Raw genomic sequence first — 15044 nt, forward strand, 5'->3', positions numbered from 1 at the left:
CTCTTCCCTCAACATATCAGCTGTCACTGCTGCCCCATACCATCCTGCATCTTCCTCTTCCCTCCACATGTCAGCTGTCACTGCCGCCCCATAGTATCCTGCATCTTCCTCTTCCCTCCACATGTCAGCTGTCACTGCTGCCCCCCATAGTATCCTGCATCTTCCCCTTCCCACCACATGTCAGCTGTCACTGCCACCGCATAGTATCATGCATCTTTCTCTTCCCTCCACATGTCAGTCGTCACTGCTGCCCCATACCATCCTGCATCTTCCTCTTTCCTCCACATGTCAGCTGTCACTGCCGCCCCATACCATCCTGCATCTTCCTCTTCCCTCCACATGTCAGCTGTCACTGCCACCCCATACCATCCTGCATCTTCCTCTTCCCTCCACATGTCAGCTGTCACTGCTGCCCCTCATGGTATCCGGCATCTTCCTCTTCCCCTTCCCACCACCTGTCAGCTGTCACTGCCGCTCCATACCATCCAGCATCTTCCTCTTCCCTCCACATGTCAGCTGTCACTGCTGCCCCATACCATCCTGCATCTTCCTCTTCCCTCCACATGTCAGCTGTCACTGTCACCCCCATAGTATCCTGCATCTTCCTCTTTCCTCCACATGTCAGCTGTCACTGCTGCCCCATACCATTCTGCATCTTCCTCTTCCCTCCACATGTCAGCTGTCACTGCCACTCCCCATAGTATCCTGCATCTTCCTCTTCCCTCAACATATCAGCTGTCACTGCTGCCCCATACCATCCTGCATCTTCCTCTTCCCTCCACATGTCAGCTGTCACTGCCGCCCCATAGTATCCTGCATCTTCCTCTTCCCTCCACATGTCAGCTGTCACTGCTGCCCCCCATAGTATCCTGCATCTTCCCCTTCCCACCACATGTCAGCTGTCACTGCCACCGCATAGTATCATGCATCTTTCTCTTCCCTCCACTTGTCAGTCGTCACTGCTGCCCCATACCATCCTGCATCTTCCTCTTTCCTCCACATGTCAGCTGTCACTGCCACCCCATACCATCCTGCATCTTCCTCTTCCCTCCACATGTCAGCTGTCACTGCCACCCCATACCATCCTGCATCTTCCTCTTCCCTCCACATGTCAGCTGTCACTGCTGCCCCTCATGGTATCCGGCATCTTCCTCTTCCCCTTCCCACCACCTGTCAGCTGTCACTGCTGCTCCATACCATCCTGCATCTTCCTCTTCCCTCCACATGTCAGCTGTCACTGCTGCCCCATACTATCCTGCATCTTCTTCTTCCCTCCACATGTCAGCTGTCACTGCCACCCCCCATAGTATCCTGCATCTTCCTCTTCCCTCCCATGTCAGCTGTCACTGCTGCCCCATACCATCCTGCATCTTCCTCTTCCCTCCACATGTCAGCTGTCACTGCCGCTCCATACCATCCTGCATCTTCCTCTTCCCTCCACATGTCAGCTTCCCACTCCCCACACTGACTGAGGCATGACTGGTGTAAAGTAACTGCGAGCTTCAAGAAGTGGCTGCTGGTTACATAGTAAAGGTGTCTGGCCATTGAGGGATTAATTGTGATCCTCCCACTTGGCTCCCTCCCCAGCAGCTGTGGGGTTAAATCTGTCCTTTTTGTGACACGTCTACTGCCCTACTGACACCGTCCACTGTCCTACTGACACCATCCACTCCCCTACTAACACCGTCCACTGCCCTACTGACACCATGCATTGCTCTATGGACCCCATCCACTGCCTTACTGACCCCATCCACTGCTCTGCTGACACCATCCACTGAACTGCTCTGCTGACACATCCACTGCCTTAGTGACACCATCCACTTAAAACAAGACAAAAAAAAATATAAGTTAGCAGGGATGGTGGAAACTCCTTTACAGATATTTGCAATACAAATTATCTTGCAACAACTTTTTAGTTGGGAGGTTCTCACCATTTTTTGCACTTTTTTTTGTTTAGATTGTTACACTGAATTTGATACAGTTTAGTTACTATTGCACTTGAAGTTAATCTGTATTGCAAATATCTATAGGATATTATCTGTAAAGGGGTTTCCACCATAACTGCTAAGTTTATTTAGTTCCTATTTTAAGTTTGATGTGTATTCTATGTGAAGTTACATATCACAGAGATCTGTACTGTGGTATATTGATGTTTATTGAGATTTTCATACATTAGAGGGCTCCAGCATTATCGTCAAGTTATTGCTTAGTAAGGTAGCGCTGCAAGTAATGTTTTTTTCTCTTGCCAAACTTTACTTTCACCACATGCCAATATTTAATTATGCCACATGCCGATTTTTAGTATAATAGGTAAAGTTTAAAAAAATGTCAGTAAAAGGCTTGCTGCTAAGCACTTTTTTCACAAAAAAAAAAAAAAAGTACCTCACTAATCAGTAACTTAACAATAATGGTGGAACCCTCTAATGTATGGAAATTTCAAAAACTTCAATATTAACACAATACCGGTCAAAGTAAAAGAGGACATAAAAAGAAAAAATTTAGCAGGGATGGCGGAAACCCTCCTATAGATATTTGCTATAATTTAAGTGATATGTGACTTCACATGTAATACACATCAAAATAAGAATAAGCCATACATTTTTTTAAAAATTTTTTAAACTTAGCAGGGATGGTGGAACCCCTCTACAGATATTTGCTTAACAAAAAAAAATAAAAAATTGTATTGCCAATATCTATAGGAAGGGTGCCCACCATCCCTGCTAAGTTTTGTTTAACCCCTTGACGCCGACGTAACACGAATATGCGGCCTCACAGAACTGGGTTTTTTTCCGTGGGGCCGCATAATTGCCTACCTGTCTTTGTGCTGGGAGCACGGCGCACTCCCAGCACAACGACTGCGGTGTCACTGAGAGCACCGGGTCCCGTTTTAACGATCGGGACCCGGGACTCCCAATTCCCGGTCACATGATCGCTGTGATAGCCTCACTGTGCAGCCCGGACCCCTTGTTTTTTTCTCTCTCTATGAATGGAGGAGAGAGATAGATTGTATCTCTCTAACTCCCAGCATAGAGGGAAAAAAAAATTTTGTTAAAAAAAAAAAAAAGATAAATAAATAAATAAATATTAAAAAATAAAGAAAAATTACCTAGATCAAGGTTTGATCTAGTTCAGTGCCAGGGTTAGTGGTTGGGTCAAGGTCAGGGTCAAGGTCAGGGTCAAAGGTCAAGGTCAAAAGGTCAGGATTTAAAAAAACTTGGTGTCAGTGTGTTTTAGGTAAAAAAACAAAAAAACAAAACAAAATGCGCACTATTGTTTCTGGGCTGTACTATGGGTACAAACAACAAATAACACACACATATATGGTATCGCTGCGATCGCCAAGAGCTGGAGATCGCCAAGAGCTATATTGGGTTGTTCTTTGGTGGTAGGTTATGGTAGTAACAAGAAACACACAGCTAAATTAAAAAAATGATTTTTGTTTTTACTATTTTGGGCCAGTTTTCCTTTGATAATAAAAAAAATCAGGAGATATCCATTACCATTTACCACCAAATGAAAGCCCAATTTGTCATGAAAAAAAACAAGGTATAATACACCTGGATGTACAAAGTATCTGTGATGATATGTACGGTTTTACAAACACATGTCAACGTTGTAAAATTGTGCTTAGGCATTTAGATTTGTATTACCCTTAGGCGTGAAGGGGTTAATTATGTCTTATTTTAATTTTTATGTGTATTATATGGGAAGCTACATATCACAGAGGCCGGTATTGTGGAAATATGGAAGGGTTCCACTGTTATTGCTAAGTATAGTTGATAGTAAAGGTAGTGCTGCCCTATTTTTGCTTTTTGTCTAACATGTCGATCTTTACTTGCGCCACGTGCCGATGTAAAGCAGCATGTCCTGGCTCTCTCTTTCTGTGTTGCGTAGGGTTGCCACCTCATCCCTTTAAAATCAAACACATATTATTTACCCAGGTTCTGGGGCTGATTAAGGTGGTAATTAAACTCAGTGCTTTATCTGCATTAAATTAGCCCCAGAACCTGTGTAATTAATATGTGTTCGGTTGAGGTGGTAACCCTAAGTGTTGCAGCTAGGGATGTGCTCACATACACCATACAAGCACTGAGTGCTGTTAGAAAGATCTCAGAGTTACAGGAGGAGGAATATTTATTATACTGAAATACAGCAGAATACAGTGGATGTAATATATAATTATGGCCATGTGTCTACAGTTCGGTAATAATTAAATAAAGTGTGTAAGGGCAATTCGTTTATCTGCTGTTGTGGCTGGAGGGGGAGAGATGGCATGTGAGGATAGCAGCCACAGCCAATAATAGAAAACCTAGAAGTTCAATATGTCATGAAAGTAGACTACATAGAACTAAACATTTTGCACATGCATGCTTTACATTTATAAGATTGTCAGCTATCTATCCTGCTGTGTGAGCTGCTCAGCAGTATGGCTGGAGAATGAGGGGGAGTGATTTGTGTTGAAGGGGGCGAGCACACATTCAACAAGTACAGGCCTAGTGTACTCGCCACACTCACTGAAATTGGTTGATGGGAAATGTAGTTTCTTTTTCCTGCACTGTAGAGAGAGAGGACAGGATAGGATATGATGTAATCTCTGCTGTTCAACCTCTTCCTTGGCTTGAATTACAGAGATGACTTCCTGAAAACTCAATTAGACTTTTCTCTTCAATGGTAAGGAATTCACAAATGTTTTGTGTTTAGTGTTTTGTGTAGGAGTGTACTAATAGGTGATTTTTTTTTTAACCTATCTTGGAGTTCGTCTTTAATAACAGAAAGTATGCCCCAATCAAGGACATATAGCAGAACTGTCAGCATAGTCACAACACTTTAAGGAGAGGTTCACACCAATGCGGTGCGGGAAACGCTGTGAATCCTGTGCGCTTCTTGCACCGCAGTCACATCGCGTTCATGCTATCTGGTTTGGGTGTCAAGTATAAATTAATGACACTCCAAAACAGATTGCAAAACGCAATGAAATTGCCATAAAGGTGCAGATTTAAAAAAGGGTCCTGCACCTTTTTGATGCAGATGGAATACGATTTGAGCCATACAAAATGTGCCACACAGACATTTGCATTAGCTCAGGAATGTGGTGTGATTCCTGTGCGAATTGCATGCAGTGTCCTGCATCACATAGTGTGAACCCGAGCTTAAGGAGTTGTGCTGGTTAGAGAAGTTGCTGGAGGAGAGCAGCAATGCAGGGAATTAACCATTCAATGGGTAACCCCACTTTTGTGGAAAAAAAATATAGCGGAAAAAAAAATAGCAAAAAAAAATATAGCTTGGACAATTGTTACACAAGCCATATTGTAATTTGATGTTATTAAAAATGTTATTTCCTTGTCAATCTGCAGAACTTTAATTTTCTGTAAAATTCTATGCAATATGGTAACCTGGAGGCTCTCTCTACACTGTTGGTGTAAGTAATACACCCAGAAATAACATTTCCTGCGTGTGTGATTGGTTCACTGAATATCCCAGGAATCTGCACTAAGATACAAATCAAAGTTTAGGCAACCCCTACAGATTTCAGTTTTTGTGAAAGGGTTAAATACCTTTAAAGGGATGCAGACACTGCATCTTTTCTCATTAGAACAATGAGAGTGTACCAGGTGATTATAATGAATAACATCCTCCCAAACAGAATCAGTCTGTAATCAGTCTATTGAAACAAACAGCTGTACTTGTGCTGTTAAATCTAGCCCCTGTGTGAGCGGATTTGGTGCTTACCATTGTTACATACATAGTGCCCCTTTCACATGAATGTTCCGATTGGGACTGCCTGCCCATTTTTCAGGCAGACCCGATCGGAACCTCTATTCTCTATGGAGCGTCGGGTTTAAACAGACGTGTTCGTTTACACCTGCCGACGTCCAGTCTGATCTGATACACCAAAGAGAGATGGATGGGGATCTGTTCCCCTTCTGTCAATCAGATTAGATGGCAGTCAGATGGAAACAGACAGATGTTTCAGTTTCCATCTGACCGCCCATAGAGGACAGCGGGCTGTGTCCCTGTCTGCTCTGCATAAGCGGAGCAGTCACGGACCTGTCATCTGCTTGCTCAATGGGGATCAGTGGACAGATTCCCCATTGAGCAGGCAGATCCACTGACGGGTCTGCCCTGTGTGAAAGGTGCCTTGTTCTGGTTGAAAAAAGTCCACAAGTCCATCTAGTTCAAGATATAGAAACAAGGAGCTATATCTTCAGAACAAGTTGTTAGGAACAGCACTTTGAGCCATTCCAGCTTTACTGTAATTCAGTGCTGCCATTATTTGTCCTCCTTCAGGCTTATAAGAAGGGAGAGCAGAGCCCACTCCATCAACATGTTGTCCTCCATCGTCCAACCATAAGCTGGGGGCAAATTGATTACCATTGCTTAACTGCAGAATGGAGAAAACTGGAGAGGTTACCAATATCCTGTCAGGATTGTTTACATCACAAACGTAGTTCAACAGGTTTACAATCAGTTGGTATCTAATATTGAACTCAACAACATAGTTCACATTTTGTCTGAAGTTAAGCTTTAACATTTACCTTCCTTCTCCATTTCAACCACTTTCTGTTCATATGGCTGAGTGCCAAAGTCAGATCTAATAAAGTTATTGTCACCAAGATATTCATGTATGGTTTCCATGAGTGACTTAAGCTTATCTCCAAAGGGATCCTAAACCAGAGGAAAATGTGTTAGAATGCCACATTATTAAACTTCTTCATAACACAATTCTGTTAGAATAATGAAAGCTAAAAAAGATAGCAATACATTTTGCTGTACGCATCTTCTACCATTAGACTACAACCAGCAGCAGCCACATGAGGCAACCTAGGTTCTCCCCTCCAGAAGAATAGTATGTATGGAGTAACTCATTATTGCATCAATTTTTGGTCATTAATCTCATGCGAGAGGTAAAGAGAGAAAATGTACAAAGAATGTTTAGGTCTGCTCTTGCTGCCTTCTGCTCTCCCATTCTATGAATACAACTCAAAGGAAAGAGAAGTGTTGGGGAACAAGCCCTGTTACGCAGCATATCCCATCACTGACCTTTAACCTTTTGACCACCAGAAGGTTTTACCCCTTTATGACCAGGCCATTTTTGGCTATTTAGCACTGTGCTACTTTAACCACCTCAATACTGGGCACTTTTACCCCCTTCCTGCCCAGACCAATTTTCAGCTTTCAGCGCTCTCAGTCATGCAACACTGTACCCAAATTAAATTTTTGTTCTTTTTTTCACACAAATAGAGCTTTCTTTTCGTGGTATTTAATTGGCACTGGGTTTTTTATTTTTTGCGCTGTAAATTAAAAAAGACCAAAAAACTTGAAAAAAAAAAAAGAGAATTTGTTCGTTTTTGTTATAAAATTTTGCAAATAAATAATTTTTTTTGTATAAATTTGGGCCAAAATGTATACTGCTACATTGCTTTGGTAAAAATAATCCCAATTTGTGTGTATTATTTGGTCTGTGTGGAAGTTAGGCTGGCCATACATTACACAATTTTCTTTAGAAAATTGCTTTAGATTTACCAAAAACCATATAATATGAGGTCAAACCTAAACAACACTTTCAATTGTATCCAATTAGGCAGGCCCTTGTAGTACATAGTTGAAGGTAGATCTAAAGGAAATTGGGCAGAAATTGAAGAGAAAATTGTATAGTGTATGGCCAGCCTAAGAGTCTACAAGCTATCGTACCAATTATTGAAAATTGAATACACCTGATCAAACCTGATGTACTGACGGCCTATCTCATTTCTTGAGACACTAATGCAGGCCATAGATGGGTCGAAAATCGGCCGATTTTGCGGCAATGATGGGCAAATCGGCCGATTTTTTACCGATAAAAAAAAATCTGCGCATGAGAGAAGAAGAAGAATAAGAAGAAGAAGAGGAAGAGGAAGAGGAAGAAGAAGAATAATTCCAGTCCGGCAAAAAGTGTCCCTGCAGAGAGCTCCACTATTTCTTTGACAGTTCCTTGACATTTATAGCGGTTGCAACAATGTATCTATTTCCGAATAAAAACATCTGTATCCTAAATGGATACAAATAGATACATTGTTGCAACCGCTATAAATGTCAAGGAACTGTCAAAGAAATAGCGGAGCTCTCTGCAGGGACACTTTTTGCCGGCTGTAGATGGGATGAAAATCGGCCGATTTTTTTTTACCGTTGCTGGTAACGTCGGCCGCTTGAACGACCGATTTTTCGACCTATCTATGGCCTGCATTAGGCTGGCCATACACTATACAAATTTCAGTCAAATTTTTGCCCAATTTCCTTTAGATTTACCTTGAAAGTGTTGTTAGGTTTGACCTCATATTATATGGTTTTTGGTAAATTTAAACCAAAAATCTCAAGAAAATTGTATCATGTATGGCCAGTCTAACAAGCCAGGACAGTACAAATACCCCCCAAATGACCCTTTTTTGGAAAGTAGACATTCCAAGGTATTTAGTAAGATGCATGATGAGTTTTTTGAACCTGTAATTTTTTTCCCACAAATCTTTGGAAAATGAAGAAAGTAAATAAAATGTGTTTTTTTTTCACAACTGTTATATTAACAGGTTATTTCTCTCACACAGCATATGCATACTTGCAGCTTCACCCCAAAATATATTCTGCTGCTCCTCTTGAGTATGGGGATACCACACATGTAAGACTTTTCCACAGCCTGGCCACATACAGAGGCCCAACATCCAAGTAGGACCTACAGGCTTTCTGGAGACATAAATTACACATTTCCTGACTACCGATCACATTTTTTAAGGCCTTGGAGCACCAGGACAATGCTTTCCAAAATGGGGTCATTTTGTGGGTAATTCCAAACACCCCAATGTATATTCTATGAGGCATAATGAGTCTTTTGAACATGTAATTTTTTTTCACAAGTTTTAAGAAAAAAAGTTGTTCATTTATAAGATTTTTCTAACACATAGCATGTACATACCAAAAATGACACCCCAAAACACATTCTGCTACTCCTCAGTATGGGGATACCACATGTGTAAGACTTTTCCAGCCTTGCCATATACAGAGGCCCAACATTCAAGTAGGACCTACAGTTGAAACTCGAAAAATTAGAATATCGTGCAAAAGTTCATTTATTTCAGTAATGCAACTTAAAAGGTGAAACTAATATATCAGATAGACTCATTACATGCAAAGCAAGATAGTTCAAGCTGTGATTTGTCATAATTGTGATGATTATGGCTTACAGCTCATGAAAACCCCAAATCCACAATCTCAGAAAATTAGAATATTACATGCAATCAATAAAACAAGGATTGTACATAGAACAATATCAAAAGTATAAGCATGCATATGTACTTAGTACTTGGTTTGGGCTCCTTTTGCAGCAATTACTGCCTCAATCTGGTGTGCATGGAAGCTATCAGCCTGTGGCACTGCTGAGATGTTATGGAAGACCAGGATGCTTCAATAGCGGCCTTCAGCTCTTCTGCATTGTTCGGTCTCATGTCTCTCATCTTTCTCTTGGCAATGCGCCATAGATTCTCTATGGGGTTCAGGTCAGGCGAGTTTGCTGGCCAATCAAGCATAGTAATCCCACGGTCATTGAACCAGGTTTTGGTGCTTTTGGCAGTTTGGGCAGGTGCCAAGTCCTGCTGGAAAATGAAATCAGCATCCCCATAAAGCTTGTCTGCGGAAGGAGGCATGAAGTGCTCCAAAATCTCCTGGTAGACGGCTGCGTTGACCCTGGACTTAATGAAGCACAGTGGACCAACACCAGCAGATGACATGGCTCCCCAAATCAACACAGACTGTGGAAACTTCACACTGGACTTCAAGCATCTTGCAGTGTGCGCCTCTCCATTCTTCCTCCATACTCGGGGTCCTTGATTTCCAAATGAGATGCAAAAGTTGCTCTCATCAGAAAAGAGGAGTTTGGACCACTGAGCAACAGACCAGGTCTGTTTTTGTTTAGCCTAGGTAAGACGCTTCTAATGTTGTTTGTTGTTCAGGAGCGGCTTGACAAGAGGAATACGACATTTGAAGCCCATGTCTAGGATCCGTCTGTGTGTGGTGGCTCTTGATGCACTGAGTCCAGCCTCAGTCCACTCCTTGTGAAAGTCCCCAACACTTTTGAATGTCCTTTTCCTGACAATCCTCTCCAGGCTGCGGTCATCCCTGCTGCTTGTGCAATTTTTTTCTTCCACACTTTTCCCTTCCACATAACTTACTATTAATGTGCTTTGATACAGCACTTTGGGAACATCCAACTTCTTTTGCAATTACCTTTTGAGGCTTTCCCTCCTTATGGAGGTTGTCAATGATGGTTTTCTGCACAACTGTCAGGTCAGCAGTCTTTCCCATGATTATGATTCCTAATGAACCAGACTGAGAGACCATTTAAAGGCTCAGGAACTCTTTGCAGGTGTTATGGCTTAATTAGCTGATTAGAGTGGGACCCTTTGAGCCTAGAATATTGCACCTTTTCACAATATTTTAATTTTCTGAGATTGTGGATTTGGGGTTTTCATGAGCTGTAAGCCATAATCATCACAATTATGACAAATCACGTCTTGAACTATCTTGCTTTGCATGTAATGAGTCTATCTGATATATTAGTTTCACCTTTTAAGTTGCATTATTGAAATAAATTGCACGATATTCTAATTTTTTGAGTTTCACCTGTACAGGCATTCTGGAGGCATAAATTACACATCTCCTTTGCTGACTACCTATCACAATTTTGAAGGCCCTGGAGCACCAGGACAACGGAATGACCCTTGGATGCCTGCCTATCTTCTGGGAGTGCTGCGCTGCTTGTACTCGCCACTGCACTACTGGTGGATGCCTGCTCCTCCTCAGATCTCCTGAACCTCTTTGTATGGACTCTCTCCTCCACAGAATCCGTTGCTGACCAACTGCTTTTAATTGGCTCATACACAGAATCTGAGTCTGACAAAGAGAGTTCCCCACTACTCTCGTCTGTCATACTCAGTATCTGGAAAGCCTGCTCGCTGCTGTATCATTTTTTTGACATTTTGATGTTCACTGGTACAGATGTTGATTTGAAACAGGTACACTGTGACAGATATTGAGCACTGGTAAACTGTGACAGATGTGGATTTGACCCTGGTAGGCTGTGACAGATGTTGATCACTGGTACAGAAGTGGATGAGCACTGGTACACTGTGACAGATGTGAATTTTACACTGGTACACCGTGACAGATGTGGATCACGAGTACTGTGACAGATGTGGATCACGGGCACTGTGACATATGTAGATCACAGGTACTGTGACAGATGTGGATCACTGTCACTGTGACAGATGTGGATCACTGTCACTGTCACTGTGACAGATGTAGATCATGGGTACTGTGACAGATGTGGATCAGAGATGTGGATCACGGGTACGGTGACAGATGTGGATCACTGGCACTGTAACAGATGTGGATAACGGGTACTGTGACAGATGTTGGTCATGGGTACAGTGACAAATGTGGATTATTGGCACTGTAACAGATGTGGTTCACAAGTATGATGACAGATGTGGATCATGGGTACGGTGACAGATGTAGATCACTAGCACTGTGACAGATGTGGATCACCGGTACTGTGACAGATGTGGATCACAAGTACTGTGACAGATGTAGATAACTGGCACTATGACAGATGTAGATCACTGGCACTGTGACAGATGTGGATCACAGGTACTGTGACAGATGTGGATCACAAGTACTGTGACAGATGTAGATAACTGGCACTATGACAGATGTGGCTCACGGTACTGTGACAGGCGTGGATCACTGGCACTGTGACAGATGTGGATCACAGATGTGGATCGCTGACACTGGGACAGATGTGGATCACTGGCACTGTGACAGGGTGATGTGTGGGCGATGTGCTTGTGTGTACTCGCTGATCGACTCTGCTTCTCCTCACTCACGTGCTCTATGTGAGGAGAGGCAGAGCCGTTCAAATGAATGGCGGCTTTGTTTACATCACATGACGGCTGTGATTGGACATAGCCGTCATGTGATCAGTAGGGCCAATCAGAGGGCTTTTCTGCCAAGCGGTGTTGAGCTGTGTTCAAGGGACACAGGCACACCAAGACCGCGCTTGTGCGCATGTTCTGAAGGACGTTTCTGAACGTCCACTCAGAACGGCAAAGCTCCCACCTGGCTGTTTATGTGCAGTGGACAGCTGGGAAGCGGTTAATTAGTAAATGTGTGGTCATGCAACACTGAGCTCAAATGCAATTTGAATAATTTTTTCACACAAATACAGCTTTTGTTTGGTGGTATTTAACCACTTGCCCGCCAGAGGATTTACCCCGCTTCCTGACCAGGTCATTTTTTGCGTTACGGCACTGCGTTAATTTAACTGACGATTGTGCGGTCATGCAACGCTGCACCTAAATTAAATTTACATGCTTTTTTTCCCATGAATAGAGCTTTCTTTTGGTGGTATTTGATCGCCTGTGCGTTTTTAATTTTTTCCGCTATAGAAAAAAAAGTCCAACAATTTAGAGAAAAACAACAATATTTTTGATTTTTTGCTTCTAAACATGTCCAGTAAAAAATGTAAAAAAAAAATGTATTCTGCTACATGTCTTTGCTAAAAGAAATCCAAATATGTGTAACCTAATTGGTTTACATGAAAGTTATAGCGTTTTTTATTTTTACTAGTAATGGCGGCGATCAACGACTTATTGCGGGACTGCGGAGGGCATTCTGACACTGAGGGGAACTGACTTGGTGTCACTGACATCCCCAGTGACACCAATACAGTGATCAGTGCTAATAAAAAGCACTGACACTGTACTAATGGCACTAGGCAGGAAGGGGTTAACAGTGTGCCGTTTTACTAGGGGCTGTGTCTGTGTGCTTCACTGTAAGCACCCTGCTTTGCATGGCTGTGCTGTGCATAGCCATGCAAAACAATGTGCAGGAGTTGACAGGGGAGAGAACTGTTTTGTTCACAAACAGTTCTACACCGCCCCCTCCCCCCCCCCCTTCCCAGATGCTCAGCAATCACTGGGCACTGGCGAGTAATCACTGGCTGGGACCTGGTGATGGACAGCCACGGCTGCGCCTTGCCTGCACCCCTACCCAGAAATGCAAAATCATGTATTATTCATGATTTTGTGCACCCATGCCATTAATTTTTTATTATATAAACAAAATATGACTAAAAATTTTGAAAAAAACAATAGTTTTTTTAACTTTCTGCTATAACAAAAATCGAATTTCTTCATAAATTTAGTCCAAAATGTATTCTGCTACATATTTTGGGTAAAATAAAATCCCAATCAGTGTATATTGGTTAGTTTGTGTGAACTACAAACTATGTTACATATATAGGAATTTGTATTTATTTATTTTTTTATACTAGTAATGGCGGTGATCAGTGACATATAATGGAATGGGAAATCTGACACTAACTGATTCTAACTGGGAGGTACACTAACTGATTAACTGACACTGACATCACCAGTGACACTAATACAGTGATCAGTGATAACACTTTACACTGTCACTGTATTAATGACACTGGCTGGGAAGGGGTTAACATCTCAGGGTAATCAAGGGGTTAAGTGTGTGCCTAACAAGTGTTAGGGCCAGTTCACACCACATGCAGTCCAGTGTGGTTTTTTTTTTTTGCATCAAAAACATGGATAGTAGTTTATATGGTTTCCAATGGCATAGTTCACCCCAGTGCAGGCAGTTCCAGTGCGTTCACATTCCAGAAATAAAATGTAGAACATGCAACATTTTACTGCACTGAACTGTACTAGAATGCAGTAAAACGCATAGAAAATGCACTGGAATGCACTTAAACATAACAAAAATGCATAAGAATGTCCTTTTTAAGTTGAAAAAAAGAAGGGAAAAAATGAAGCAGAATGCATAAAAAAAGTGTCAAAAACGTGCAAGCAGATATGCATCTGGACTGCATTTCTATGGTGTGAATCAGCCCTTAATGTGTGTAATATTTGCTGCTTTTTACCAAATATTGGTTTGTTCCTTGCAGGGAGAAGAAACATACAGATTGTCCCCTCTGTACAGAGCCCTGTGTGTTTGTCAACACAGGGCTCTGGGCTTTGATTGGACACAGCTGATCAGCAGGTCCCAACCATGAATACTGTAATTGGCTGAAACCTGTTGACAAATTCTGCTGTGTCCATTTGCAGCAAGAGTCAGCTGGGAGCGGAGAGATGGCACGCCCTGAACCCAGATGAAGGTGTCGATGTACAGGTACATGATTGTGCCTCTACGAGCCGCCCGCAGGTACTGCCGGTGGTTGGCAAGTGGTTAATATCAAGCAGAAGAGTTCCCAAAGAGCTTTTTTTTTTTTAAATCTTAGGGTAGGTAATGGACAGCAGGAAGTCCTAATTCTGGCTAAACTTGTTAATGATTTGGACCTCCCCACTGAAAATACTGCTGTTCTTAATCATCGAGCCAAGTATTAACTTATTGTTAAGGGGTTGAATGGAGCATGTTTATTTTTGTGCACGTAGCTTAGTTAGTGACGAGAATCTAAACTGGCAGCTGTGAGGACAGCCCTAAATATGGAGACATGAAGCACAAGCAGCTGTTTAAAAGTAAAAAAAAAAAAAAAAAATTTATATATATACATACATACATACATACACACACACATATACAGTGAAGGAAATATGTATTTGATCCCCTGCTGATTTTGCATGTTTGCCCACTCACAAAGAAATGATCAGTCTAAAAATCGAATGGTAGGTGTATTGTAATACTGAGAGACAGAATAGCAACACAAAATTCAAAAGAAATGCTATCCTATTCAAAAGAAAAGACATCCTTGTACAGCTCTTTGGTCTTTGCCATGGTGGAGAGTTTGGAATCTGATTGTTTGATTGCTCCTATGGACAGGTGTCTTTTATACAGGTAACAAAATGAGATTAGCAGCACGCCTTTTAAGAGACTGCTTCTAATCTCAGCTTGTTACCTGTATGAAAGACACCTGGTAGCCAGAAATCCAGCTGAATGATAGGGGATCAAATACTTATTTCCCCCATGAACATGCAAATCAGTGCATCATTTGTTAG

At 42.1% G+C, this 15044-nt stretch overlaps 1 protein-coding gene across 4 annotated transcripts in view; it reads right to left on the bottom strand.

The window, feature by feature from the left end:
• The window catches only part of DHX58 (DExH-box helicase 58), a 97918-nt gene that overhangs the window by 50802 nt on the left and 32072 nt on the right, over positions 1-15044 (bottom strand). For all 4 annotated transcript variants that reach the window (XM_089690626.1, XM_089690628.1, XM_089690625.1 and 1 more), the window contains one exon: positions 6537-6666. In XM_089690626.1, the coding sequence (XP_089546752.1) occupies positions 6537-6666 (130 nt within the window). The remainder of the gene's footprint in view (positions 1-6536; positions 6667-15044) is intronic.

Source organism: Staurois parvus, unplaced genomic scaffold (assembly GCF_062004578.1).
Source record: "Staurois parvus isolate SC_StPar_1 unplaced genomic scaffold, SC_StPar_1.0 ptg000538l, whole genome shotgun sequence".
NCBI classification, from domain to species: Eukaryota; Metazoa; Chordata; class Amphibia; order Anura; family Ranidae; genus Staurois; species Staurois parvus.